Source organism: Pelobates fuscus, chromosome 12 (assembly GCF_036172605.1).
Source record: "Pelobates fuscus isolate aPelFus1 chromosome 12, aPelFus1.pri, whole genome shotgun sequence".
NCBI lineage: Eukaryota > Metazoa > Chordata > Amphibia > Anura > Pelobatidae > Pelobates > Pelobates fuscus.
In genome coordinates this window covers 115,062,899-115,088,469 of record NC_086328.1, presented here as the reverse complement: position 1 = coordinate 115,088,469, position 25,571 = coordinate 115,062,899, and the positions used below count along the sequence as shown (strand labels likewise).

The window sequence follows — 25,571 nt, the reverse complement described above, 5'->3', positions numbered from 1 at the left end:
TATAGAAATTTACGGGGCTAATCAATATAATTTGAAGTGATGGCTCAGAGAATTTATCTAGTTTGTATATTTTGACTTTAAATTTGAAATTAACTTTGAATTCTCACTTTAGTCAATATAAACTACAACACCTCTCTGTAATAAACCCCTACATCCAGGGATCACCCCTTGTTCGTCACTTTAAATACAGTCCCACTCGCTACTAAACAGGAAATGTGTAGGGACTCACCGGAGAATTGTAAATATTGGGATAAAATCTTCAAATTTGAAAAAAGTCACTATTTTAACCTAAAATTTGAAATTCCCAGTTTAGTTCTTAATTATTATTTTAACAAATAACCCTGCTTTTGCACTCAAAACTGCTTTCTGTAGAAACAATGTGATTTTGAGGCATTATTTGGAATTTTTAGAATCTATTGACTTTCCTTTCCACCAGCTACTGTCAGTTGCTAGTGAAAGCAGGCACAGAGCCCAGGGATGGGGTTTTGTATCAATGTAATACTATTTATTCAAAGAGTCTTTTTACTTTTAGAAATGCATGCCTAAGATTGAAGGTGGTAGCGTGGGTTTTGGAAGTCCCCGGAGAAAATGGCGATGCGGTCACTCTCATTGCCACACTCCACGATTACTCGCAAGGAATGAGAGATGTATGACCTCACTCACACTCACTCGGAAGGCTTATTCAATAAACAGTAAGCCGACAAATGGAAGTGATGTACCAAGCTCCAACTGTATCTTCAATTAATAAAATATGGAAAAATATAAGCATTTCGCCCCAAATTACAGTTTGGTTATTCATGGAGATACTTATCTGAAGGCAGGAGATTATGGCTCTCGTCCAATAAATACGGTTTACACCTGGTTGGTCGGTATAATAATGTCAAAGTCTGAACCTTTTTATTATCACAGCAACTTATATGATTATTCACTAAAAGTAAGAATACAAAGCGAATTTAAAGTTTAAGGTCAAAATAGCTGATTTGGATTCACTTTCCTGAATAACTGTTGTACCAGAAGACACCCCTCAACCTCCCCCCCCCCACCTCAAGGGGGGATGGGGGGTGACACAGAGAATATGGTCCTGAAATATAAATCTGTCCGATTAAATTTTATCTGTACCCCCCACCCATTGTCCCCCAAATGCCATCCCCCAATCTTGTACCCCATCTATACACCTCCTCTTGTTCCCTATTCCACAGATTCCCCCCCCCCCCCCCCTTCCTTATTCCAATATATCCCATAATATCTTCATTCCCATCTCTCCCCTTCCCCCCCTTGAAAAGTCTTCACCCTCCCATTCCTTGGTAACCTTCCCCCACTGCCCCCTGACCTCCCCCCATTCCCTGCTCTCCCTCCTTATCCCCTGCTCACATTGAAAGCTGCCCAGTGTGTAGTACATTCTGCGGCCGCTAGATGTCGCCGGCACACCCGGGAGGGAGGGGGAGGTTGTCTCAGTCCCTCCCGGCCGCACAATGACTGACACGGACCAAAGTTATCCCGGAATAAGGGGAGCACGCATGTGCACGGACCCGGATGTGAAAGGCTCCTGTAACGGGCCCGCTGCGGCTGATCCGGGCTGTGCCGAGCCGTGCGATTCCGGGCCGGGCCAGGGCCAAACCGTGCCACCCGCATCCGAGCATGGAGCAGCCGCGGAGGGGGGCACGCAGCTAGACCCGGGACTGTCCCGTGCCAAAAATATCCCCCATTGGCTTAAATGTCCACACCGTCTATCATTAACCATTTAAAGAACATCAAACAGCATATTTTTGAGGTTCAGGGGCCCATCACACAGAGCAGATCCCCAATAAAGCTCTGTCCCACATGGGCACGGGTTTACCAACACGGGTTTATTCGGGGGAATCAGTAAACGGGCAGAACCCTGATGTGTGTGGGTCATCTTTTGGGTTCCAAAGAATCAAATAGTTTACAAAGTTAAATAAATTATCTACTAAATGTATATCCTGGGATTTGAAAGTTGTTGGAACTTAGAAATATATGTATATATATTTTATTATAAGTCACATTGAGCACATATTTATAAGTACGTTTGCACTTAATAAGGTCCCTTCACGGTTTAGAGGTTTAGGACCAACTCTGGATTCATAGAAGATATTATTTTGGGTGGAGGTATCCTGGGATTTTGGTAGGAAAGGATTATCCAAATTACGCTTTTCTTGCCAGTTTTTTATTATATTATTTTTTGGTGGAGGTCATGGATTTCCGCGGTAAGAAGTATGAGCGAGGCAGTAACTGGTCAGACCCAGAGGTGGTGGAGCTTCTCCAGCTCTGGGGCAATGAGTCCGTACAGATGGAACTGGAGAGCTGCCTTCGCAACCAACATGTCTTTAACCGGATCGCTGATGTGCTCAGGGAGAAGGGCATCCACCGTACCGGGGACCAGTGTCGAGAGAAGATAAAAAAGATGAAGCTTGAATACCGGAGGCTGAAGGAGAACAGCAAGACAATGCGCAGTGGGAGAGCCTGGAAGTTTTACGAAGTGATGGACAGGGTCTTAACCCACCGACCAACACTATCATATGGGTCTTTGGGACCTGGAGGAGTGTTAGCCCAACCTTTGTTGCAAGGGCCATTATCTGATGGCTTTCATACCCACTTCCCCCAATATGGTCATACTCAACACCCAGAGCTAATGGAGATCAAATGTGAGGAGGTACAGTCAGATGAACAATGTTTGACTCCAGAACCACCTCCTTCGATGACTTATATCCAGGATTCTGGAGGAGAACAAGAGGAGGAGGATCACGCAATTCTAGAGAGAGGACCTGAAGACTCGCCTATTTCTAGGGTGGAGGTAGCAGGTGAAGCCAGTGTATCACCTTCAGGTATGGTCATTGAACATTGAAATTAGTGTATTCTGATGACCGAATGTATTTACCTCTCATGACCAGAGTAACCTCATTTTAATATAGAAACGTCATAATATAATCATGTGGGATAATCTTCAAGAGTTGAAAAGTCACAAAGTGAGATCTTAAATATTATTTGAGGAGACCTTTTCTCCAGATTAAAATACGTAGCCTTAGAATAAAATGAGAATTTCTGTTTTCAAACTTTTCACCGTTTTGTAAAGCTCCCCTGATTAACCCCTTAAGGACCAAACTTCTGGAATAAAAGGGAACCATGACATGTCACACATGTCATGTGTCCTTAAGGGGTTAAAGACATGGTTTGGAAATATTCTTTCCGGCAATTGAAGCCATGCTATGTCTGTCGCTGTGGGTGGAGCCTTCCACGGTTACTGCACAGGCTTTATAACAGTGATGCGCTAACCTCTGACAGTACAGATTTTGTAACCTATGGGTGATATTTATGAGCGTGTCCTGAAATTTGGCGGAATATTGGGTGCTTAAATGTAATTATTATTTTGAGCGTTTTTAGTAAAGTGACCTAAAAACTCATTATTTTTCTTGATAGTACATTTTCCCAATGTTGCAGAAAAGTCCATTTGAGAAACCCGCCAAATTTATAGTAGAGGAAAAATTGGTGTAAATATTCAAAAATCTGTTGCGTTGGCGACAATAGACACATTTTAAAACTTACAGTTTTAGCAATAAAAGCAAATAAAGCAGCTGATGGGGAAAAAAAACCAACAGATTTAATAAACTGCACCAAAAATTCACTGAAAATTAGATGGAAATTCACTAAAGGGAGAAATTGCTGGGGATTCAAAATGAATTTAGAAATTTAGGCAAAATTAGTTGATATAGAACAATTCTCCAAGTCATTTTTATGCTCAGTCTGGCTACTTTTGCCTTATATATACAGGGTTCTTTATTTTGAGAATACAAAGTGAATTTCGAAATTTAGACCCAGACTAGCTGAATGGAAAGTATCGCTGACTTAGAGAGTTTATGCTACTTTAACCTTCATTTTGAAATTCACATTGAATACAGTACTCACTTTATTGAATAACCCTGTTAAAAAATTAAAGAAGCACTATAGTGCCAAAAAAACAAATCCGTTTTCCTGGCACTATGGGGTTAATAGGTCCCCCCCTCCCACTGGGGTGAAGGGGTTAAAACCCCTTTAACCGCTTACCTTAATCCAGCGCCGGGCTCCCTCAGCGCTGGTGACCTCTCCTCCCCCTGCCGACGTCAGCTCCGAAAGCGCGTCCAGAGCCACGCGCGCATTGAAACCGCCCATAGGAAAGCATTACTCAATGCTTTCCTATGAACGTCCAGCATCAATCGCAGAAGCGGCCTCTAGTGGCTGTCAGGGAGACAGCCACTAGAGGCTGGATTAACCCTCAATGCTAAACTCAACTGCTAAACATAGCAGTTTCTCTGAATAGGTTAATATAGCTGCAGAACTGGATGGATTTATAACAGGAGTGCAGATTGTCCCCTTAGTCATCTTTATCGTTGGGTAGATTGCAGTAAGAGAGCCTAATCCATTTATATCATCACATGGTTATCACATAGGGCTGAGATTTCTAATATATTAAAGTGACACTCTAGTATTTCTAATATATTAAAGGGACACTATAGTCCCCAGAACTAAAACTACAGGTCATCGTATTTTTTCTAGTGAGTATAGTCAGTCCCTTCAGGCTTTTTGCTGTAAGCACTTTTTTCAGAGAAAATACAGTGTTTACATTACAGCCAAGGGACGCCTTCGATGGCCACTTCTCAGACAGATACTAGAGGTGCTTCCAGGGGCAGTGTATATTGTATACATGTTTATATTATACATTCATCATAGTCAGCAAAAAAAAACAAAAAAAAAACAGGATGTCAACTTCACCTGATTTACTTAAAAACAATGTTCAGGGTCATTCACTAAAGTGAGAATTCAAAGTGAATTGCAAATTCAAGGTAAAATTAGCCAAACTGGAAAAAAATCTCTGTTAGCTATGTTTCCAGGTCGGCTACTTTGGTCTTAAATTTGAAATTCACTTTAGTAAATAAATCGGATAGTGTTTAAAGCAGCATGTGAAGAGTCATGACAGTGGTGCTGCAGTGGTGAGAGCGCAGGGTAATAATTACAGTGCACATTACAATTGCAGACAATGTAACTCTGTATTCTAAGAGTGTAGGGGTGAATCTCCTAAATATAAAGCAATCAGGACACACCCCTTCAACCTCTCCCTAATATAAAGGAATCAGTAAAAGCCCCTTCAACCTCCTAATATAAAGCAATCAGGACACACCCCTTCAACCTCCCCCTAATATAAAGCAATCAGGACACACCCCTTCAACCTCCCCCTAATATAAAGCAATCAGGACACACCCCTTCAACCTCCCCCTAATATAAAGCAATCAGGACACACCCCTTCAACCTCCCCCTAATATAAAGGAATCAGGAAAAGCCCCTTCAACCTCCTCTAATATAAAGCAATCAGGACACACCCCTTCAACCTCCCCCTAATATAAAGCAATCAGGACACACCCCTTCAACCTCCCCCTAATATAAAGCAATCAGGACACACCCCTTCAATCTCCCCCTAATATAAAGCAATCAGGACACACCCCTTCAACCTCCCCTAATATAAAGGAATCAGGACACACCCCTTCAACCTCCCCCTAATATAAAGCAATCAGGACACACCCCTTCAATCTCCCCCTAATATAAAGCAATCAGGACACACCCCTTCAACCTCCCCTAATATAAAGGAATCAGGACACACCCCTTCAATCTCCCCCTAATATAAAGCAATCAGGACACACCTCTTCAACCTCCCCCTAATATAAAGGAATCAGGACAAGCCCCTTCAACCTCTTCTAATATAAAGCAATCAGGACACACCCCTTCAACCTCCCCCTAATATAAAGCAATCAGGACACACCCATTCAACCTCCCCTAATATAAAGGAATCAGGACACACCCCTTCAACCTCCCCCTAATATAAAGGAATCAGCACACACCCTTTCAACCTCCCCCTAATATAAAGGAATCAGGACACAGCCCTTCAACCTCCCCCTAATATAAAGGAATCAGGACCCTCCCCTTCAACCTCCCCCTAATATAAAGGAATCAGGACCCTCCCCTTCAACCTCCCCCTAATATAAAGCAATCAGGACACACCCCTTCAACCTCCCCTAATATAAAGGAATCAGGACACACCCCTTCAACCTCCCCCTAATATAAAGCAATCAGCACACACCCTTTCAACCTCCCCCTAATATAAAGGAATCAGGACACAGCCCTTCAACCTCCCCCTAATATAAAGGAATCAGGACCCTCCCCTTCAACCTCCCCCTAATATAAAGGAATCAGGACACACCCCTTCAACCTCCCCGTAATATAAAGGAATCAGGACCCTCCCCTTCAACCTCCCCTAATATAAAGCAATCAGGACACACCCCTTCAACCTCCCCTAATATAAAGGAATCAGGACACACCCCTTCAACCTCCCCCTAATATAAAGCAATCAGCACACACCCTTTCAACCTCCCCCTAATATAAAGGAATCAGGACACAGCCCTTCAACCTCCCCCTAATATAAAGGAATCAGGACCCTCCCCTTCAACCTCCCCCTAATATAAAGCAATCAGGACACACCCCTTCAACCTCCCCTAATATAAAGGAATCAGGACACACCCCTTCAACCTCCCCCTAATATAAAGCAATCAGCACACACCCTTTCAACCTCCCCCTAATATAAAGGAATCAGGACACAGCCCTTCAACCTCCCCCTAATATAAAGGAATCAGGACCCTCCCCTTCAACCTCCCCCTAATATAAAGGAATCAGGACACACCCCTTCAACCTCCCCGTAATATAAAGGAATCAGGACCCTCCCCTTCAACCTCCCCCTAATATAAAGCAATCAGGACCCTCCCCTTCAACCTCCCCCTAATATAAAGGAATCAGGACCCTCCCCTTCAACCTCCCCCTAATATAAAGGAATCAGGACACACCTGCAACCTCCCCCTAATATAAAGGAATCAGGACACAGCCCTTCAACCTCACCCTAATATAAAGGAATCAGCACACACCCTTTCAACCTCCCCACTAATATAAAGGAATCAGGACACTGCCATTCAACCTCCCCTAATATAAAGGAATCAGGACACGCCCCTTCAACTTCCCCCTAATATAAAGGAATCAGGACCCTCCCCTTCAACCTCCCCCTAATATAAAGGAATCAGGACCCTCCCCTTCAACCTCCCCCTAATATAAAGGAATCAGGACACACCTGCAACCTCCCCCTAATATAAAGGAATCAGGACACAGCCCTTCAACCTCCCCCTAATATAAAGGAATCAGCACACACCCTTTCAACCTCCCCACTAATATAAAGGAATCAGGACACTGCCATTCAACCTCCCCTAATATAAAGGAATCAGGACACGCCCCTTCAACCTCCCCCTAATATAAAGGAATCAGGACACAGCCCTTCAACCTCCCCCTAATATAAAGGAATCAGCACACACCCTTTCAACCTCCCCACTAATATAAAGGAATCAGGACACTGCCATTCAACCTCCCCTAATATAAAGGAATCAGGACACGCCCCTTCAACCTCCCCGTAATATAAAGGAATCAGGACACAGCCCTTCAACCTCCCCCTAATATAAAGGAATCAGGACACTGCCCTTCAACCTCCCCCTAATATAAAGGAATCAGGACCCTCCCCTTCAACCTCCCCCTAATATAAAGGAATCAGGACCCTCCCCTTCAACCTCCCCCTAATATAAAGGAATCAGGACACACCTGCAACCTCCCCCTAATATAAAGGAATCAGGACACAGCCCTTCAACCTCCCCCTAATATAAAGGAATCAAGACCCTCCCCTTCAACCTCCCCCTAATATAAAGGAATCAAGACCCTCCCCTTCAACCTCCCCCTAATATAAAGGAATCAAGACCCTCCCCTTCAACCTCCCCCTAATATAAAGGAATCAGGACCCTCCCCTTCAACTTCCCCCTAATATAAAGGAATCAGGACCCCCTTTCAACTTCCCCCTAATATAAAGGAATCAGGACCCTCCCCTTCAACCTCCCCCTAATATAAAGGAATCAGGACACAGCCCTTCAACCTCCCCCTAATATAAAGGAATCAGCACACACCCTTTCAACCTCCCCACTAATATAAAGGAATCAGGACACTGCCATTCAACCTCCCCTAATATAAAGGAATCAGGACACGCCCCTTCAACCTCCCCCTAATATAAAGGAATCAGGACACTGCCCTTCAACCTCCCCCTAATATAAAGGAATCAGGACCCTCCCCTTCAACCTCCCCCTAATATAAAGAATCAGGACCCTCCCCTTCAACCTCCCCCTAATATAAAGGAATCAGGACACACCTGCAACCTCCCCCTAATATAAAGGAATCAGGACACAGCCCTTCAACCTCCCCCTAATATAAAGGAATCAAGACCCTCCCCTTCAACCTCCCCCTAATATAAAGGAATCAAGACCCTCCCCTTCAACCTCCCCCTAATATAAAGGAATCAAGACCCTCCCCTTCAACTTCCCCCTAATATAAAGGAATCAGGACCCTCCCCTTCAACCTCCCCCTAATATAAAGGAATCAAGACCCTCCCCTTCAACCTCCCCCTAATATAAAGGAATCAAGACCCTCCCCTTCAACCTCCCCCTAATATAAAGGAATCAAGACCCTCCCCTTCAACCTCCCCCTAATATAAAGGAATCAAGACCCTCCCCTTCAACTTCCCCCTAATATAAAGGAATCAGGACCCTCCCCTTCAACCTCCCCCTAATATAAAGGAATCAGGACACTGCCCTTCAACCTCCCTCTAATATAAAGGAATCAGGACACACCCCTTCAACCTCCCCTAATATAAAGGAATCAGGACACACCCCTTCAACCTCCCCCTAATATAAAGAAATCAGGACACTGCCATTCAACCTCCCCTAATATAAAGGAATCAGGGCACATCCCACCTCCTCATAATACACAGATATCAGGGAATAACCCAACCATTTAAATTCTAATACACAGACTACATGATATAACATTACCTAACACAGGTATCTGATTAAAGCCTTTTCTTTACACAGCATCTGGATACACCCCTCTCTCTATACACAAAGTCTGGATACACCCCTCTCTCTCTATACACAGGTGTCTGGATACACCCCTCTCTCTCTATACACAGGTGTCTGGATACACCCCTCTCTCTCTATACACAGGTGTCTGGATACACCCCTCTCTCTCTATACACAGGTGTCTGGATACACCCCTCTCTCTCTATACACAGGTGTCTGGATACACCCCTCTCTCTCTATACACAGTGTCTGGATACACCCCTCTCTCTATACACAGAGTCTGGATAAACCCCTCTCTCTCTATACACAAAGTCTGGATACACCCCTCTCTCTATACACAGGTGTCTGGATACACCCCTCTCTCTCTATACACAGGTGTCTGGATACACCCCTCTCTCTCTATACACAGGTGTCTGGATACACCCCTCTCTCTCTATACACAGGTGTCTGGATACACCCCTCTCTCTCTATACACAGGTGTCTGGATACACCCCTCTCTCTCTATACACAGGTGTCTGGATACACCCCTCTCTCTCTATACACAGGTGTCTGGATACACCCCTCTCTCTCTATACACAGGTGTCTGGATACACCCCTCTCTCTCTATACACAGGTGTCTGGATACACCCCTCTCTCTCTATACACAGGTGTCTGGATACACCCCTCTCTCTCTATACACAGGTGTCTGGATACACCCCTCTCCCTATACACAGGTGTCTGGATACACCCCCCTCACTCTATACACAGTGTCTGGATACACCCCTCTCTCTCTATATACACAATGTCTGGATACACCCCTCTCCCTATACACAGTGTCTGGATACACCCCTCTCCCTATACACAGTGTCTGGATACACCCCTCTCCCTATACACAGTGTCTGGATACACCCCTCTCTCTCTATACACAGTGTCTGGATACACCCCTCTCCCTATACACAGTGTCTGGATACACCCCTCTCCCTATACACAGTGTCTCGATACACCCCTCTCCCTATACACAGTGTCTCGATACACCCCTCTCCCTATACACAGTGTCTCGATACACCCCTCTCTCTCTCGCTCTCTATACACAATGTCTGGATACACCCCTCTCTCTCTCTATACACAATGTCTGGATACACCCCTCTCCCTATACACAGTGTCTGGATACACCCCTCTCCCTATACACAGTGTCTGGATACACCCCTCTCCCTATACACAGTGTCTGGATACACCCCTCTCTCTCTATACACAGTGTCTGGATACACCCCTCTCCCTATACACAGTGTCTGGATACACCCCTCTCCCTATACACAGTGTCTGGATACACCCCTCTCCCTATACACAGTGTCTGGATACACCCCTCTCTCTCTCTCGCTCTCTATACACAATGTCTGGATACACCCCTCTCCCTATACACAGTGTCTGGATACACCCCTCTCCCTATACACAGTGTCTGGATACACCCCTCTCTCTCTCTATACACAATGTCTGGATACACCCCTCTCTATACACAATGTCTGGATACACCACTCTCCTTATACACAGTGTCTGGTTTCACCCCTCTCCCTATACACAGGTGTCTGGATACACCCCTCTCCCTATACACAGGTGTCTGGATACACCCCTCTCCCTAGATACCTTGGTTCTTTGTTGGACTGTCCGCGCTGAGGTGAGGAGAAACTGTCCTGTGATATTCCTGTGGAATTTAGAGAACGTTCTCTCCTTAGAAACTACACAGCTACTGACCTGAAGTGATACAGAGGGGCAAACAAGTGGTACTGTCAGTGTGTCAATTTCCTGCAGCTGGTCAGTAGACGGTCCCTCACCTGGGTTATGTAACTCTCTAATCAAATACTTCCCAGTTTCTTTGGGCAGGTAGGTTTCACAAAGTTAATTCATCCAGGTTAACATGTAATCCTCCCTTCTTGCTGGATTCGCACTAACCCCAAGTATCCTCAGCCGGCAGAAGCGTCTCCCAGCTGTACTTAGACATTATTGTAGCATCTGCTTTGAAAGTAAAATAAAATATTGGGAAATAACCTAATTGAGTTCAGGTCTTCGCGTGGTAGTGCGTTGACTGTTTTTCATTTGTCCTGCGTTGATAGCAATGACTGCAAAGTGTCCTGGAAGTTATGGCGAAGCGAATTGCGGGAATTAATAGCGCTGTGATCCAGGATGAGCTATTCATTCATCGTGTCAGCGAAATAGCGTAAAAAAATACATTGTGACACATACAAAACTCTGAGCCGGCAATATTTTCCTATGACACTTGAATTTTTTCCGTCAGTCTCAGTCATAAAAAAAATTATTAGATTGCTATTTTTTTTTTTTTTTTTTTTTTAATGAAAGGAGGTAAAAAAAAAAAAATTGAAGGGGTTAAAGACTAAAACAAACAACATTTGAGGTGCACATGTTGACGCAGGAATATTGAAATACCGTACCTACAGCTGTGATTGAACTCTAAACCCCTTTGAACTTTTGAGAGCCAAAAACGCAGCATGTGGCTGGCAAAGGTCCATGGGATTTTGAACAGCTGGCAATGAATCCGGAGCCATGCTTGTGCACTCTCGCTCTGTAAGTTAAAAGAATACTTGATGCACCAAAACCACATCTTCTTAAAGTTTTGGTGCATAAAGTTTGTCCCTGCACTCCCTGCCATTTGTGAGAAACTGCAATGATAATATTTATCACTAATGATACATCTAGTGCAGGGGTGGGAAACCTTTGGCACTCCAGATGTTGTGAACTGAAGGTTGCTTACCCCTGTGCAGGTGTGCCCAAAAAGTTGATCCCCGCATGTCGTAGAACTAAAAACTCCCTTTGGCGCTTTGCGTGCCTTTACAATGACAAGGCATCATGGAAGCTGCAGTTTTAAACATATGGGGATCTACCTTTTGGGCACCCCTGGTCTAGTGGCTGTCAATGAGAGAATCAGTCTATCAGACATCCACTAGAAGCACTTCCTAATAAACACTTTCAGTAATTAAAAGCTTTCATCTTTGGAGTCACATTTCTTCTTTTTACGAGCTGTGAAACTACAGGACCATTTCATTCAGATAAAATGGCCTGGGTACATTTAGCTGTCATTTAAGGGTTATCAAGATGATCGTCAGATGTTATGGCTTCTTATTTTTTTTTTTTTATTGTTAGAGCGTAACTTTAGGTTGTCAGCAGAAGAATCCCCCCCAACCCTGGATCTTTTATCATTTCTCCCCTTTCTGGTACCGGATTAGTTAAAAGGTGCACAGCCTGACAAGGTGATGCATAATGCAGGAATTATCTGGAATAAAGTGCGGTATCATGTTCGTCAAATAATCCGTCCTGTAGGGTAACTAGCTGAAAGCACCCACTCAGTCTTGCAGCTTCTACAGGCTCCAAAGATACAGCCCGTAGTTTGTGATGCAGGCAGCTATCTGTAACTATGTACTGCTCAGCGTGAAATCTCCGGAGTATTTCGGACCCCCGCTGGTTGCAGTCAAGACCCCCACAAAACGCTGTCCTGTCCTAAAAGTACTCACAGGGAGCGCCTTTTTCGGTAAGTCAAGAAAGGTTGTAATAACAGCCCAAACATCTCTTGGAAAAGGAAAGAATGTTGCTGTTGACAGCTGGAATCTTGATGACTATTCTATCTTTCAAGACTCTGACAGTCAGGGAAGCGAGTCCTGCAAACAGCATGACTGATATTACATAAGCCGTAGCGTAGAATGGGAGATAAGGGACTGAATGAAAGGTACTATATATGCGATGAGCTATTAATATGTAGGTAACTTTTTATACATAGAGAATCGCAATCAATATAACGTAGTGAAGCGTAACCCTTAAATACTAAACTCTAAACCTATCTCCTACCACCTACCTCTGGATTGTTCAAGATTTTTCCTTCTACCATTACATGTCATTTTGAAATCACTGGGGCCACAGCATAGGCATTGTGTTCTACCAGTAGCAACAAATTGTAGCCATATGTGTGATATTTTGTCTTATGTAAAAAAAATTAAAAATGATTTGTTCACTTAACAACAAACTTTGGAGAATTGGCAAGGGACCTGCCCGTTTGTAGGCAAAGATGGACAAATGCAAAAATGGCACAGGATGGAAAGTGAGTTCAAATAAAAGAATTTATGGAACTATACGTTTTTGACACTCTAGGACAGGGGTCCTCAAACACCAGCCCCCCAGATGTTGCTGAACTACAACTCCCATGATTCTTTGAATTACATAGATAAAACGAGAATCATGGGAGTTGTAGTTCAGCAACATCTGGGGAGCTGGAGTTTGAGGACCCCTGTTCTAGGGTTTGTTGTTTAGTTGAGAATGATCTGAAAGATTAACAGGTTTATTGATTACAAACCAAATTCTAACAAATTAAGGGCTCAGTTTATATTTTTGGATACGGCTTTCAAATCCTAATATTTAGCAAAATTATTTTAATATAGTGATTTTATATATATATTAATGTATTTATTTTGATAGTTTAATATTTAAAACAAAACAAAGCAAACATTTTTATTTTATCCACAGGTATTACATAATTTCAAAAACGTAATCAAAAATAATCAAAACCTAAATCAGAATGGAAAAACGGAGTAAAGAATAGCTGATCTTATAGCTTTAATTTGCAAAAATGTGAAGTTTACTGAATAGCCCTGTAGGTGTTTGTCATTTTGATCACTAACCACTTATTGGTTGTCTAAAGATCACAACACATTTTAAATTGTAGGTTTTTTTTTTTTTTTACATAACTCCTATCTTAGTACCAGTCCCCACCAAGAGGGGTCCCAGTTCTGATAATTACCGATCGTGAATTGGGAGACATTGCTAGTCTTTTCTGGTAATGAAGCAAACAACATCAGGACTAGGTTTATAGTGGAAACAGGTCTGGACACAGCCAGTACGAACACCTGCTCATAGATCTGTGCACTCGAGGTAAGGCGTATACAAGAAGTGATACTGCAACACACATTACTTGGGGGCTGATGTAGAGACTGCGTAACTTTGTTATGACTTTAACGCTTTCGTCCTGATTTATCTATATTACACAAATTACAGAGTGGTGTTTTTTTTTTTTTTCGTGAAACCTGCTTTGTCTTTAAGGCACTAAGTAAGGTGTGTTATTGAATAACATTGTTTAGTGAGCGGAATTGTGCTTTGCTAATGCTCCGCATTGAAAGGGTTAAGTTATGGAGTCTACCGTACCCCAACAATTACAGGAACGACAAACTAGGGGCTCCACCAGACACCCTCAATGTTTGACAAGGATGCGGTAGATATGGTAAACCTGACCCAGGGTTATTCAATAAAGTGTGACTTTCTGGAATTTCAAATTGGATTTAAAACTTCAGGTTACATTTTAGCTGAATTTTGAAATTAACCCTGAGTGGTAGCGTCATAGAGTGTTTTCTGTGTTTCATTTTGTGTGTGGATCGTAATATCAGTTTGTGATCGGGTTAAACTTTTTGTAGCAGAGTTGTGTGTGGCAGTATTTTTTCACTTTATGTTTGGTGTATGAGAACTTTGTTGCGTGCCAGTTGACTTTCCCAAGAAAATCACTTAATTTACTCTTTTTAAAGTTTGGTGTAATATGCAATGCAGCGATCGACTCAGAAGGGGTGAAATATAAATTAAACAGAAGCGTTGACTCTATGGAAAGTCTGGTATCCTCAGGTACTCATAAAAACCTGTCTCTGTTCCTCATATATATTTAAGTTTTAATATATTTTAAATGTAAAATGTATAACTGTACTTTTGACGGTACTTTTTATTTTTGTATTTTATTATTTTCTTTTTAGGCTTCAGTGAATCTAATATGGCGGGATCTTCATGTCCCAATGGTCGACAGAACCTATGGAGAAAGAGGAAAGTCCGGGAGCCGTTGGAGGAACTGATTTCACGGATGCTTACTGCCCAGCGGGCGACAGAAGAGAGGTTCCTACAGATGGAGGAACGCAGGATGGAACAAGAACAAGAGGCAGAGGAACGTCGAATGCGCCTCGAGGAGAGGAGGTTGCAACTGGACCGCCAGCACGAACTGCGCATGTTCAGTGTTTTTGCCCAGATGCTTGGTATGTTGCGTCCTGGAGGGGCCGAGTCTGTACCCCAACCTCATGTGGATCCTGGGTACCCTCAGGAAGGGGAGTCTCTTGTTAGATCTGGAGCTGGAGTGGTCCAGGAGTCAGAACTCTCTGAGGTTTATAATTGTAATCCGTTTAATAGCCCATATCTCTCCACCCGTGGGAACATCTTGAGTGGCTTCCGTGGCTCGTCAGAGGAGGGATACCGGGCTTATCATGAGGACAAGTATGATGAGGACAAGAATCCTAATGTGAGTCACCTTTGTCTGCATGTCTTTTCTCTCATACTCTAGAACTTTGGCCAGCAGCTTGAATTACCCTTTATTAGACATTCCCTTTTTTTCTTTTTTTTCTTTTTTTTATTGTAGAGGTTGATTAAAGGACCACTATAGGCACCCAGACCACTTCAGCTCAATGAAGTGGTCTGGGTGCCAGGTCCATCTAGGGTTAACCCTGCAGCTGTAAACATAGCAGTTTTAGAGAAACTGCTATGTTTACAATAGGGTTAATCTAGCCTCTAGTGTCTGTCTCATTGACAACTGCTAAAGGCGCTTCCGCTCTTCTCACTGTGAAAATCACAGTGAGAAGACGCTCCTGTCCATAGGAAAGCATTGAGAAATGCTTTCCTATGGACTGACTGAATGCGCGCGCGGCTCAAGACGCGCATGTACATTCAGCGCTGACGTCGGAAGAGGAAAGGTAAGAGTTTAGCCCCTTCCTCCCCCTTCAGATGAGATTTGTAGCTCAGCAGTCTGTCTGCACCCCAACTTCTAACCACAGGGTTTTTGTTTTTTTTGTGCCAAAATTAACTGGAGAAATACTTTGACATCCTAATGTGCCTAAAATGTGTATGATCCAGCAATGAAAAGGGCAGAGCGTTTTTAGCTCTGACTTTATCCAAAAGGAGGTCCTATGTTTTTGATGCATGTTTAATTATTGTAAAGATATTAAATGACATATTTTGGTTCAAGATTGTAGTCTGTCCAGGGTTGACAGAGTCCAACTTTTGGTTAAAAGAGTTGGTACATCCGTGTACACCTGCAGTAAAAATGAGCGTGTCTAGATTCCCTACAGGTGGGCATTTGTGCCTATTCCGTGGGCATTGCGCCTCTTCACTGTGTGGACTAGGGTAGAGAAAGTTCTCATCCATTTTTTTTTCTTTTCCACATGGGCCGTGTTAATGACAATCAGACGTGTCTCCAGATTAGAAGTAAAATTCACAGAAATCTGTAACTATCGCAGTCAACTGAGAATAATACCAGTTTGTTCTGAACTTTTAATTTATTTTGATATCGTACTTTTGACATTTGAATTCTAATTCATGCATGCACACTATTGCTTGAGAAAATATTGGTATTCCAATCCAGAAACAGTATAAAAGATCTGCAGCCTTTTCAAGCTTTTTTATATATACCCCCTATGGAAAAAAATGCATAATTAAATGCATGGATGTTTTAATTGGAGTATATCTACTAAATAGTGATTTAAAGTCATTTAAAATATATATATATTTGGGCAGTGGTTGTTTAAAAACTACATGTGTGGAACAAGACTGATACATAAATGCTTTTGGGTTCTCTCTCCAATGGCACGACTGGCCAAAATTCATTTGAGACTTCAGTTGCAGATTAATTGTAGATGTAACAAGATATAAAACCTTTTGTTCCTTTCTCAGTGTTTGTCCCTTAAAGCGGCACTGTCATGCCGAATCCCATTGTTTTTATTTAACCCCCCTCTCGCCTCCACTACATCCAATTGACCCCCTAGTCACCCCCAAATACCCCTAAGCCCCCCAGATTACCTCTTTTTTAATCTTTATCTTCTGCCCCGATCTATATTCAGGGCGCCGTCATCTTTGTGTGGGTAGGTGAAGTCCCTGTGGGACACGTCATCTGCCCACACTAGGCAGACTGTGAGATTCCCGCACATGCCCAGTGAAACACCTGGACATGCGAACGGGAATTTCATCTATTCATTCATTCATCAGACAGACGAATGAATGAATAGAAAAAATCAGACGAACAAACAAACACTGAGTATCAGTGTTCGTTTGCTCGTTCGGTTTATTACAAGGAGGGAGCTACCGGCACGCAGCTCCCTCCTTGTAATATGTACAGATAGAAGCGGCAGGGACCAGTGCTCCCCTCCACTTCATAAGCCCCCCATGTCCCCCCCTCACTCTATGGGGGTTAATATGACCCCCATAATAGCACAAGGGAGATTAAAATCTCCCGAATGCCCCTACTCGCTATACCGCGAGTAGGGGCATGTCCACTAAACAGTGAGCAGCCTGTGGCTGCTCACTGTAGAAAAAAAATTACATAAATTACAATAAGGGGGGGCGGACCTATTGTCCTCCCCCCCCTCCCCCACCCTGAGCGGCGGGTGGGGGCCATGAAGATAATGAGGGGGGGGGGACCTACTGTCCTTCCACCCCCAGCCCCCACCCCTGAGCGGCGGGTGGGGGCCCTAAAAAAACAATAAGGGGGGACGACCTACTGTCCTCCCCCCCTGGCCCCCACCCCTGAGCGGCGGGTGGGGGCCCTAAAAAAACAATGAGGGGAGGGGGACCTACTGTCCTCCCCCTCTGGCCCCACCCCCTGAGCGGTGGGTGGGGGCCCTAAATAAAGAGAGGGGTGGACGGGGACCTACTGTCCTCCCCCCGGCCCCCACCCCTGAGCGGTGGGTGGGGGCCCTAGATAAGAATGGTGGGGGGGGACCTACTGGCCCCCACCCCTGAGCGGTGGGTGGGGGCCCTAAAAAAAAAAGGGGGGGGACCTACTGTCCCCCCCCGGCCCTCACCCCTGAACGGTGGGTGGGGGCCCTAAAAAAACAATAAGGGGGGACCTACTGTCCTCCCCCCTGGCCCCCACCCCTGAGCGGTGGGTGGGAGCCCTAAATAAAGAGGGGGGGACCTACTGTCCTCCCCCCGGCCCCCACCCCTGAGCGGTGGGTGGGGGCCCTAGATAAGACTGGTGAGGGGGACCTACCGTCCTTCCCCCCGGCCCCCACACTTGAGCGGTGGGTGGAGCCCTTAAAAAACAATAAGGAGGGGGACCTACTGTCCTCCCCCCATGGCCCCCACCCCTGAGCGGTGGGTGGGGGCCCTAAATAAAGAGAGGGGTGGACGGGGACCTTTTTTTGCGCTCAGGTTTTTTTATTTTATTTTAAGTTTGACGGGTATGATGGCTTTTTATTTGGCCTTTTTTGGGGCTGAAAAATGAAGATTTTAGAAAAAAGAAGACGTCAAATAGTAAGTTTAATTTCTTTTTTTACATGTCAGTTATTTTATTCCCCCCTCACTATTTTTAGGGTGAGGGGAGTAGGTAGGGGATAGTTTGATTTGGGTGGGGGGAGGGGTGACTAGGGGCTTGGGACCCCTAGTCACCTTGATTGGGGGGGGGTTTCATTTAGCGCCCCCACCCGCCGCTCAGGGGTGGGGGCCGGGGGTGACAGTAGGTCCCCCCCTTATTGATTTTTTAGGGCCCCCACCCACTGCTCAGGGGTGGGGGCCGGGGGGGAGGACGGTAGGTCCCCCCTGCCATTCTTATCTAGGGCCCCCACCCACCGCACAGGGGTGGGGGCCGGGGGGAGGACAGTAGGTCCCCCCCTCTTTATTTAGGGCCCGCACCCACCGCACAGGGGTGGGGGCCAGGGGGGAGGACAGTAGGTCCCCCCCATATCTTAATTTAGGGCCCCCACCCACTGCTCAGGGGTGGGGGCCAGTGGGAGAGGACAGTAGGCCCCCCCCTTATTGTTTTTTTAGGGCTCCCACCCACCGCTCAGGGGTGGGGGCCGGGGGGGAGGACGACAGTAGGTCCCCTCCCTATCTTTATTTAGGGCCCCCACACACCGCTCAGGGGTGGGGACCAGGGGGGGGAGGACAGTAGGTCCCCCCCCCTTTATTGTTATTTAGGGGGCCCCCAACAGCCGTGCAAGGGGGAGGAGTGGTGGAGGTTATTAGTTTTTTTGTTTTTTTTACAGTGAGCAGCAACAGGCTGCTCACTGCTTACTAGACATGCCCCTACTCGCGGTATAGCGAGTAGGGGCATATTATTTACTAATACTAAGTAATCTTTACTTAGTGTTAGTAAATGTGGCTGAAAGACCAATTTTAGGTCTTTCAGCAATTTAGTAGATAGCTCAATGATACCGTGGGAATTAGGGAGTTATCTACTAAGCGGCTGCAAGATGCAGCCGCGGCAATGAATAGGATCGGAGTTTCATTGATTAGAATGAAATTGCGATCCGAACAAAGTGCCGAATTGCGTTCTAAAACAAACGAACATACTGCTCTCATTCAGTTAGAACGCAATTCGGCAGTTTCGTCTAAAATGACAGGAAGCATCGTGGGAACAGGGAGGAAAGGTAAGGATTATGGGAAAATTGCTCTGACCAGCGGAAATGAAGCACACTTTGCTCCTCCGCTGGTCAGAGCTGGTCAAGCGGAGGAATCCTCCATAAGACAAAGAGTCCCTACTTTGTCTTATGATTTTAAAGAAAACTAAAGAAGACAGGAAGAAAATAATAACAGATCCTGAGAGAGGGGGAGAAGAGGAAGAGTTTGAGGAAAGGTAAGTTCGGCATGACAGTGCCGCTTTAAGTTGTGCGTGCCTTGTTTATGATATTTCAGGGTATGTGAAATGCAATTAATTTGTGCACTTTCATTTGAGGTAAATGTTTTTGGCAACTCATAACAGAAGTTTTAATATAATCTGTTAATTTTCACCAGGGCATCATCAACTTCGGCACCAGTGAAAATAAACTGTGCTTCGACCTAATGTCCAAACGGGTAGGTGAACATTTGCTTCAACAATGTGAACTGTGATACTGATGGAAGGAGGGTAGATTATAGAATAGAATTACTGAATTTCAAGCAATTAAAAATTAATGTCTATTTGGAACAGTTACACTATTACAGCTGTGGTGAGATCAAATGTCATCTACACTGATTTCGTTGAGGAAATTCTGAACGTTACTGCTATGCATTATTCACGTCTTCCATTGTAAGACTTATAAAAAAAGCCTGCATCACACAGGGTAATTCTGAATAATTTCATTTCTACAATTCTCCCAGAATGCCTTGATAAATATGCAAATAAGCTCTGATTGCAATAACTTTTTGTAATATTCCAAACCCAAATTTCGTAACCCATAAAACAACATGTCATTGCTTAAGGAGCCAGCATAAATGTGGGTTTAGAACTTTAGAATCTAAAAAGTGACGACTGTCAGTGCTTATTTAAATATCAATCTTGGCTTTCTGGGAAAATTGTGGAAGTTTCTCTGTCCGAGGCAAATCTTTTGTAAGCTTTACCGTTTTATATATAGGGGATGCAAAATAGTACATTTGTGAATTTATATATGGCTATAGAAATAAAAATTCACCTTGAATTTTGGGTAAATTAATTGTTAGATTGCGTAAAATCTGGCATGCTTTCATTCCATTTCGAGATTTGGTGGGCCACGCATGGACCCGCTGTGGAGGTGTGTAAACACTGCCATATTTTTATGTTGGAGCCTGTTTGTTTTGTTTGTGTGCTGATCAGTGTTTGCCTTTTGTTTATCTCATTTTAAAAATGTTTTTATTTTTTTATTTTGTTTTGTTCTTTTTAAGTCTGAGGCTTTATGCAATTGTTTAACTCCTTAAAGTCTATGGATTGGACTAATCATTTACCTTCCAAAGATGCCATTGGTCCTTTAGAGGTTAAACATTTAGACAAATCCCTTTAACCCCTTAAGGACACAACTTTTGGAATAAAAGGGAATCATGACGGAATATTTCCGTCATGTGTCATTAAGTTATCAAAGGCTTCCAGAGTCTTTTCTTGTTCAAAATGCTACAATAAGGGAATTTGGTAACTGGCCTAAAACGTTACTATTTTGCAAGATGTTTTTGGGTACAGTCTGCACATTTTTTGCAAACATAGAAACATAGAATGTGACGGCAGATAAGAACCATTCGGCCCACCTAGTCTGACCAATTCTCTAAATACTTTCATTAGTCCCTGGCCTTATCTTATAGCTAGGATAGCCTTATGCCTATCCCACGCATACTTAGCATTCTACCACTTCAGTTGGAAGGCTATTCCATGCATCCACTACCCTCTCAGTAAAGTAATTATTCCTGATATTATTTTTAAACCTTTGCCCCTCTAATTTAAGACTATGTCCTCTTGTTGTGGTAGTTTTTCTTCTTTTAATATAGTCTCCTCCTTTACTGTGTTGATTCCCTTTCTGTATTTAAATGTTTCTATCATATTCCCCCCTCTCGTCTTTCCTCCAAGCTATACATGTTAAGATCCTTTAACCTCTCCTTGTAAGTTTTAAAAGTTTATAAGTTTTATATTTATAATAATAAACAAATCAGTTTATTATTATTATTATTGCCATTTATATAGCGCCAACAGATTCCGTAGTGCTTTACAATATTATGAGAGGGGGGATTTAACTATAAATAGGACAATTACAAGAAAACTTACAGGAACGATAGGTTGAAGAGGACCCTGCTCAAACGAGCTTACAGTCTATAGGAGGTGGGGTATAAAACACATTAGGACAGGAAATATCAATCAAACAAGGTGGAAGTGAAGCAGGGCTGGAAGAGAGAGTAAAGTGCTGCCCTTTAGGAGAGAGCAAGAGACAGGTGTGTAAGGTAGATGTATCTCTGGGAGGCCATAAGCTTTCATAAAGAGATGGATTTTAAGTTTAGTAGCCCTTCTCTGAACTCTCTCTAAGGTATCCATATCCTTCTGAAGATACGGTCTCCAGTACTGCGTACAATACTCCAAGTGAGGGCTCACCAGTGTTCTGTACAATGGCATGAGCACTTCCCTCTTTCTACTGCTAATACCTCTCCCTATACAACCAAGCATTCTGCTAGCATTTCCTGCTGCTCTATTACATTGTCTGCCTACCTTTAAGTCATCAGAAATAATCACCCCTAAATCCCTTTCCTCTGAGGTTGAGGTTAGGACTCTATCAAATATTCTGTACTCTGACCTTGGGTTTTTACGCCCAAGATGCATTATCTTACATGATAAAGGAACATAGCTCTCTCAGAACCCAAAGGCAGGCCCCTCTGCTACTACAGAGAGTTTTACAAACAGGATTTGGATATGGAGAGTTTTACAAACAGGATTTGTTAGATATTAAAAATATACCTCTTTTCCTCCGGTTTCAGGAGTATTTCACAGGTTAGATTTCTTTTGATGATCTTTAATATAGTTGCTAGTCAATATTGAGGGTCAAATTTGAGTTTAGGGGTAGAGGATGGGTCTGAGGTTGCCAGATATATCATGTCTCTTTCTAAATACATATTACTTCAACATACTGTATGGCAGGACATGAAAAGTGCTCCTTGATAAAAATTTAGCTTTCATGTTAACTCATTAAGTGATCCCAAAGAAGACTCGTATTATATAATTAAACGGACACTATAATCAACAGAACAACTACAGCTTGGTATCCCTCAGTCCCATCAGGCTCTTTGCTGTAAACACTGGCTTTTCAGAGAAAATGCAGTGTTTACATTACAGCCTTGGGATACCTCTAGTGGCCATTTCTCAGATGGCTACTAGAGGTGCTTCCTGGGGCAGTGCTGCATGCTGTGCAGCATTGCCATTCAGTGTCTCCACCCTCTGCATGAAGACACTGAACTTTCCTCATAGAGATGCATTGCTTCAATGCATCTCTATGAGGTGATGCTGATTGGCCAGGGCTGTGTTTAGCTTGTGCTGGCTCTGCCTCTGATTTGCCTCTGTAACAAGCTCGGCCAATCAAATGCTTTCCTATGTGCAAGCATTTTGATTGGCTCAGATCAACACTTCTGATGATGTCAGCCAAGCAGGCAGATCAGGGGCGGAGAAAGCAGTAGCAGACTGGAAATAAAGGTAAGATTTTACTCTAATTGGGGAGGTGGCGGGGGGGTGGGGGCTAGCCGGCAGTTTTAATACTATAGGGTCAGGAATACATGTTTGTGATCCTGACCCTATAGTGTTCCATTACGGCTGCCTTAAATTCTCCCTAGTACGGGCATATCGCTTTTCAAGTACATCCCTACATTGTGGTGAAGCGATATGATCCAAAGGATGCGAATATGATAACTCTATATGACCTTCGTCTGCATTGCGCTCTCTGTGAGTAATTCCTTGCTCCTTTGTGTTTCTCCAGTTGACTCAGAGTGATATGAATGTAATAGAGCCTCCTCTCCTGCAGTATCCAGACTGGAAAGGACACAATTTGTGAGTACATGGAAACGCAGACATTCTCCCAAATAACCTTTTACATGAAATGACTGTACCAGACTTTACGGATACAGATCTTTATCGAACCCTCAAAATGCTGACATCCCTGAATAAAACATTCAATATCACCTTTTTTCATATTCCTTGAGATGCTTCATTTTTCTATTAAATTTATATTTAACATTTAGCAAATCGCATTGCAGTCCAGCCCAGGCACAGCCACGGTGCAAATGATGAGATGTAATATTTAAGTCTTATTTACCTGAGGGTAAGTAACCTCTCCTTCCCAGAGGACCTAATGGGCATGCATGCCAGGTGCCGCATGCGCATTCAAAATTATCCATAGGAAAGTATTGAGTCAACGCTTTCCTATGGGGCTTCTGCATCATGTGACTGAGTTTTACTCGGTCAGTGTCACAAAAGTGCCTTTACTGGCCTTCGTACTAACACCCACCAGAGGAGGAGTTAAAGAAACACTATAGTCACCAGAACAACTACAGCTTTATGTAGCTGTTCTGGTGAGTATAGTCTGTCCCTGCAGGCTTTTTGCTGTAAACACGGCCCTTTCAGAGAAAAGGTAGTTATTACATTGATGCCTAGTAACACCTCTAATGGTCACTAGAGGTGCTTCCTGGGTCAGTGCTGCACATTTTGCATGCTTTGCATTGCAGGGCTAAGAGGACAGGGACACTGCATTGAGATGAAGTGGTCTGGGTGACAATAGTGTTACTTCGAATACCATGACCTTAAATCGTTCATCCAGTCTCACCAACAATAACTTAGAACTAGACAAATTGTGGAACAAAACATATGACTTAGTGCTTTATCTGGGGTCACTAGTAAAAGATTTAGCCTGCAGGGTGGCAGTGATATAATGTATCCCTGACATTTAGGTTTCCCATAACATATGGCTGCCTTATCTGTATATCACCAGAGTGATCATGTATTGCTCCTTGTTAATTATTTGCATGTTTTTTGTATTTGCATCACCTCTGACTTTTTTCCCCCCACCCTTTTCCACATTGTCCTCATTTTTCCTTAGTTTGAGAGAAGAAGTTGCTCGCTTCCTGACGTATTACTGCAAGGCTCCAGCCCCTCTGAGTTCTGAAAACGTGAGTAGTACCAGTTTAAGTCACTGTATTCCTCTTGGTAATGGAGAAGGACCCTCTCTGCCTGTGTAATTGGAGCTTGTATATTGCCCTTTATTAGGGCTCTATGTTGTTTGTGTCTGTCTTTTCCTTATTTCATTTTGTGCTTTGAGGTAGAATCTTTGCGTGTCTGGGAAGCCAACACTAGCTGGCTAGATGGTCAGTTTAGCCCAGCCACTAATATGTGTTCCAAACAGAAGGCAAATGTTTCTACAAGTTTCAGTCCTGTAAAGCACACTTTCACAGATGCCGAAACGGAGGTGCATGTAGGAACATATTAAAGCTTGGTTCATGATGGCAATACCAGCTGCTCACTTAGCACTGTCTTCTAGAGTCTAGACCAGGCATAGGCAACGTTTGGCACTCCAGATGTTTTGGACTACACCTCCCATGATGCTTTGCCAGCATTATGGGTTTTAGAGCAGTATGGGGGATGTAGTCCACAACATCTGGAGTGCCGAAGGTTGCCTATCCCAGGTCTAGACCCTGCCCAGACATATTGGTCCCTCTTGTCCATAATGCCAAATCTCAAGGCATCATTCACACTTTCATATGGCTATTCCAGTACATCAAGCAAAATGTATAACAAGACATCAAGGTCCCTGTACACTGGCATGCTAAGTCAAATGCATAAAAGCTGCTTCTATGAAGTGCACAGTTAGAAAAGAAATTCTGCCTTAAATTGGTCTGCAGATGCCCTCTGGTGGCTATTTCTGGAACTGCAGGTTAAGAGAATAAATAAACTTCCAGTCTCTTTACAGGCATTTTTTTTTCTCAAACCTTTAATTGAAATTATTATCCTGGGGCAATACTGCAATGTGACTGACATTCAGTGTCTCCACCCTCTGCATGGAGACACTGAACATTCCTCATAGAGATGCATTGAATCAATACTGATTGGCCAGGACTGTGTTTGGCTTGTGCTGGATCTGCCCCTGATCTGCCTCCTTGACAGTCTCAGCCAATCCTATGCTTTCCTATAACACTTCTGATGATGTCAGCCAAGGAGGCAGATCAGGTGCAGAGCCAGCAGCTACAGACGGGAACAAAAGCAAGATTTTACTATATTTAGGTAGGGCAAGGAGGGCCAGGGGGGCTAGATGGTGGTTTTAACACTATAGGTTTAGGAATACATGTTTGTGTTCC

The 25,571-nt window shown here is 43.7% G+C and overlaps 1 protein-coding gene across 4 annotated transcripts in view; it reads left to right on the top strand.

Annotated features, from left to right (window-relative positions):
- Positions 1-1,458: 1,458 nt before the first annotated feature.
- Positions 1,459-25,571, top strand: part of ACCS (1-aminocyclopropane-1-carboxylate synthase homolog (inactive)) — a 34,368-nt gene continuing 10,255 nt past the window's right edge. The window contains exons 1-6 of one of the 4 annotated variants that reach the window (XM_063437300.1): positions 14,413-14,433; positions 14,531-14,624; positions 14,750-15,282; positions 19,764-19,823; positions 23,204-23,274; positions 24,320-24,389. In XM_063437300.1, the coding sequence (XP_063293370.1) occupies positions 14,603-14,624; positions 14,750-15,282; positions 19,764-19,823; positions 23,204-23,274; positions 24,320-24,389 (756 nt within the window). In that variant the 5' untranslated portion in view covers positions 14,413-14,433; positions 14,531-14,602. Of the gene's footprint in view, positions 2,844-12,417; positions 12,496-13,737; positions 13,887-14,412; positions 14,434-14,530; positions 14,625-14,749; positions 15,283-19,763; positions 19,824-23,203; positions 23,275-24,319; positions 24,390-25,571 lie in introns of those variants that run through there. The other 3 variants (XM_063437299.1, XM_063437302.1, XM_063437301.1) reach the window with 3 other exon arrangements.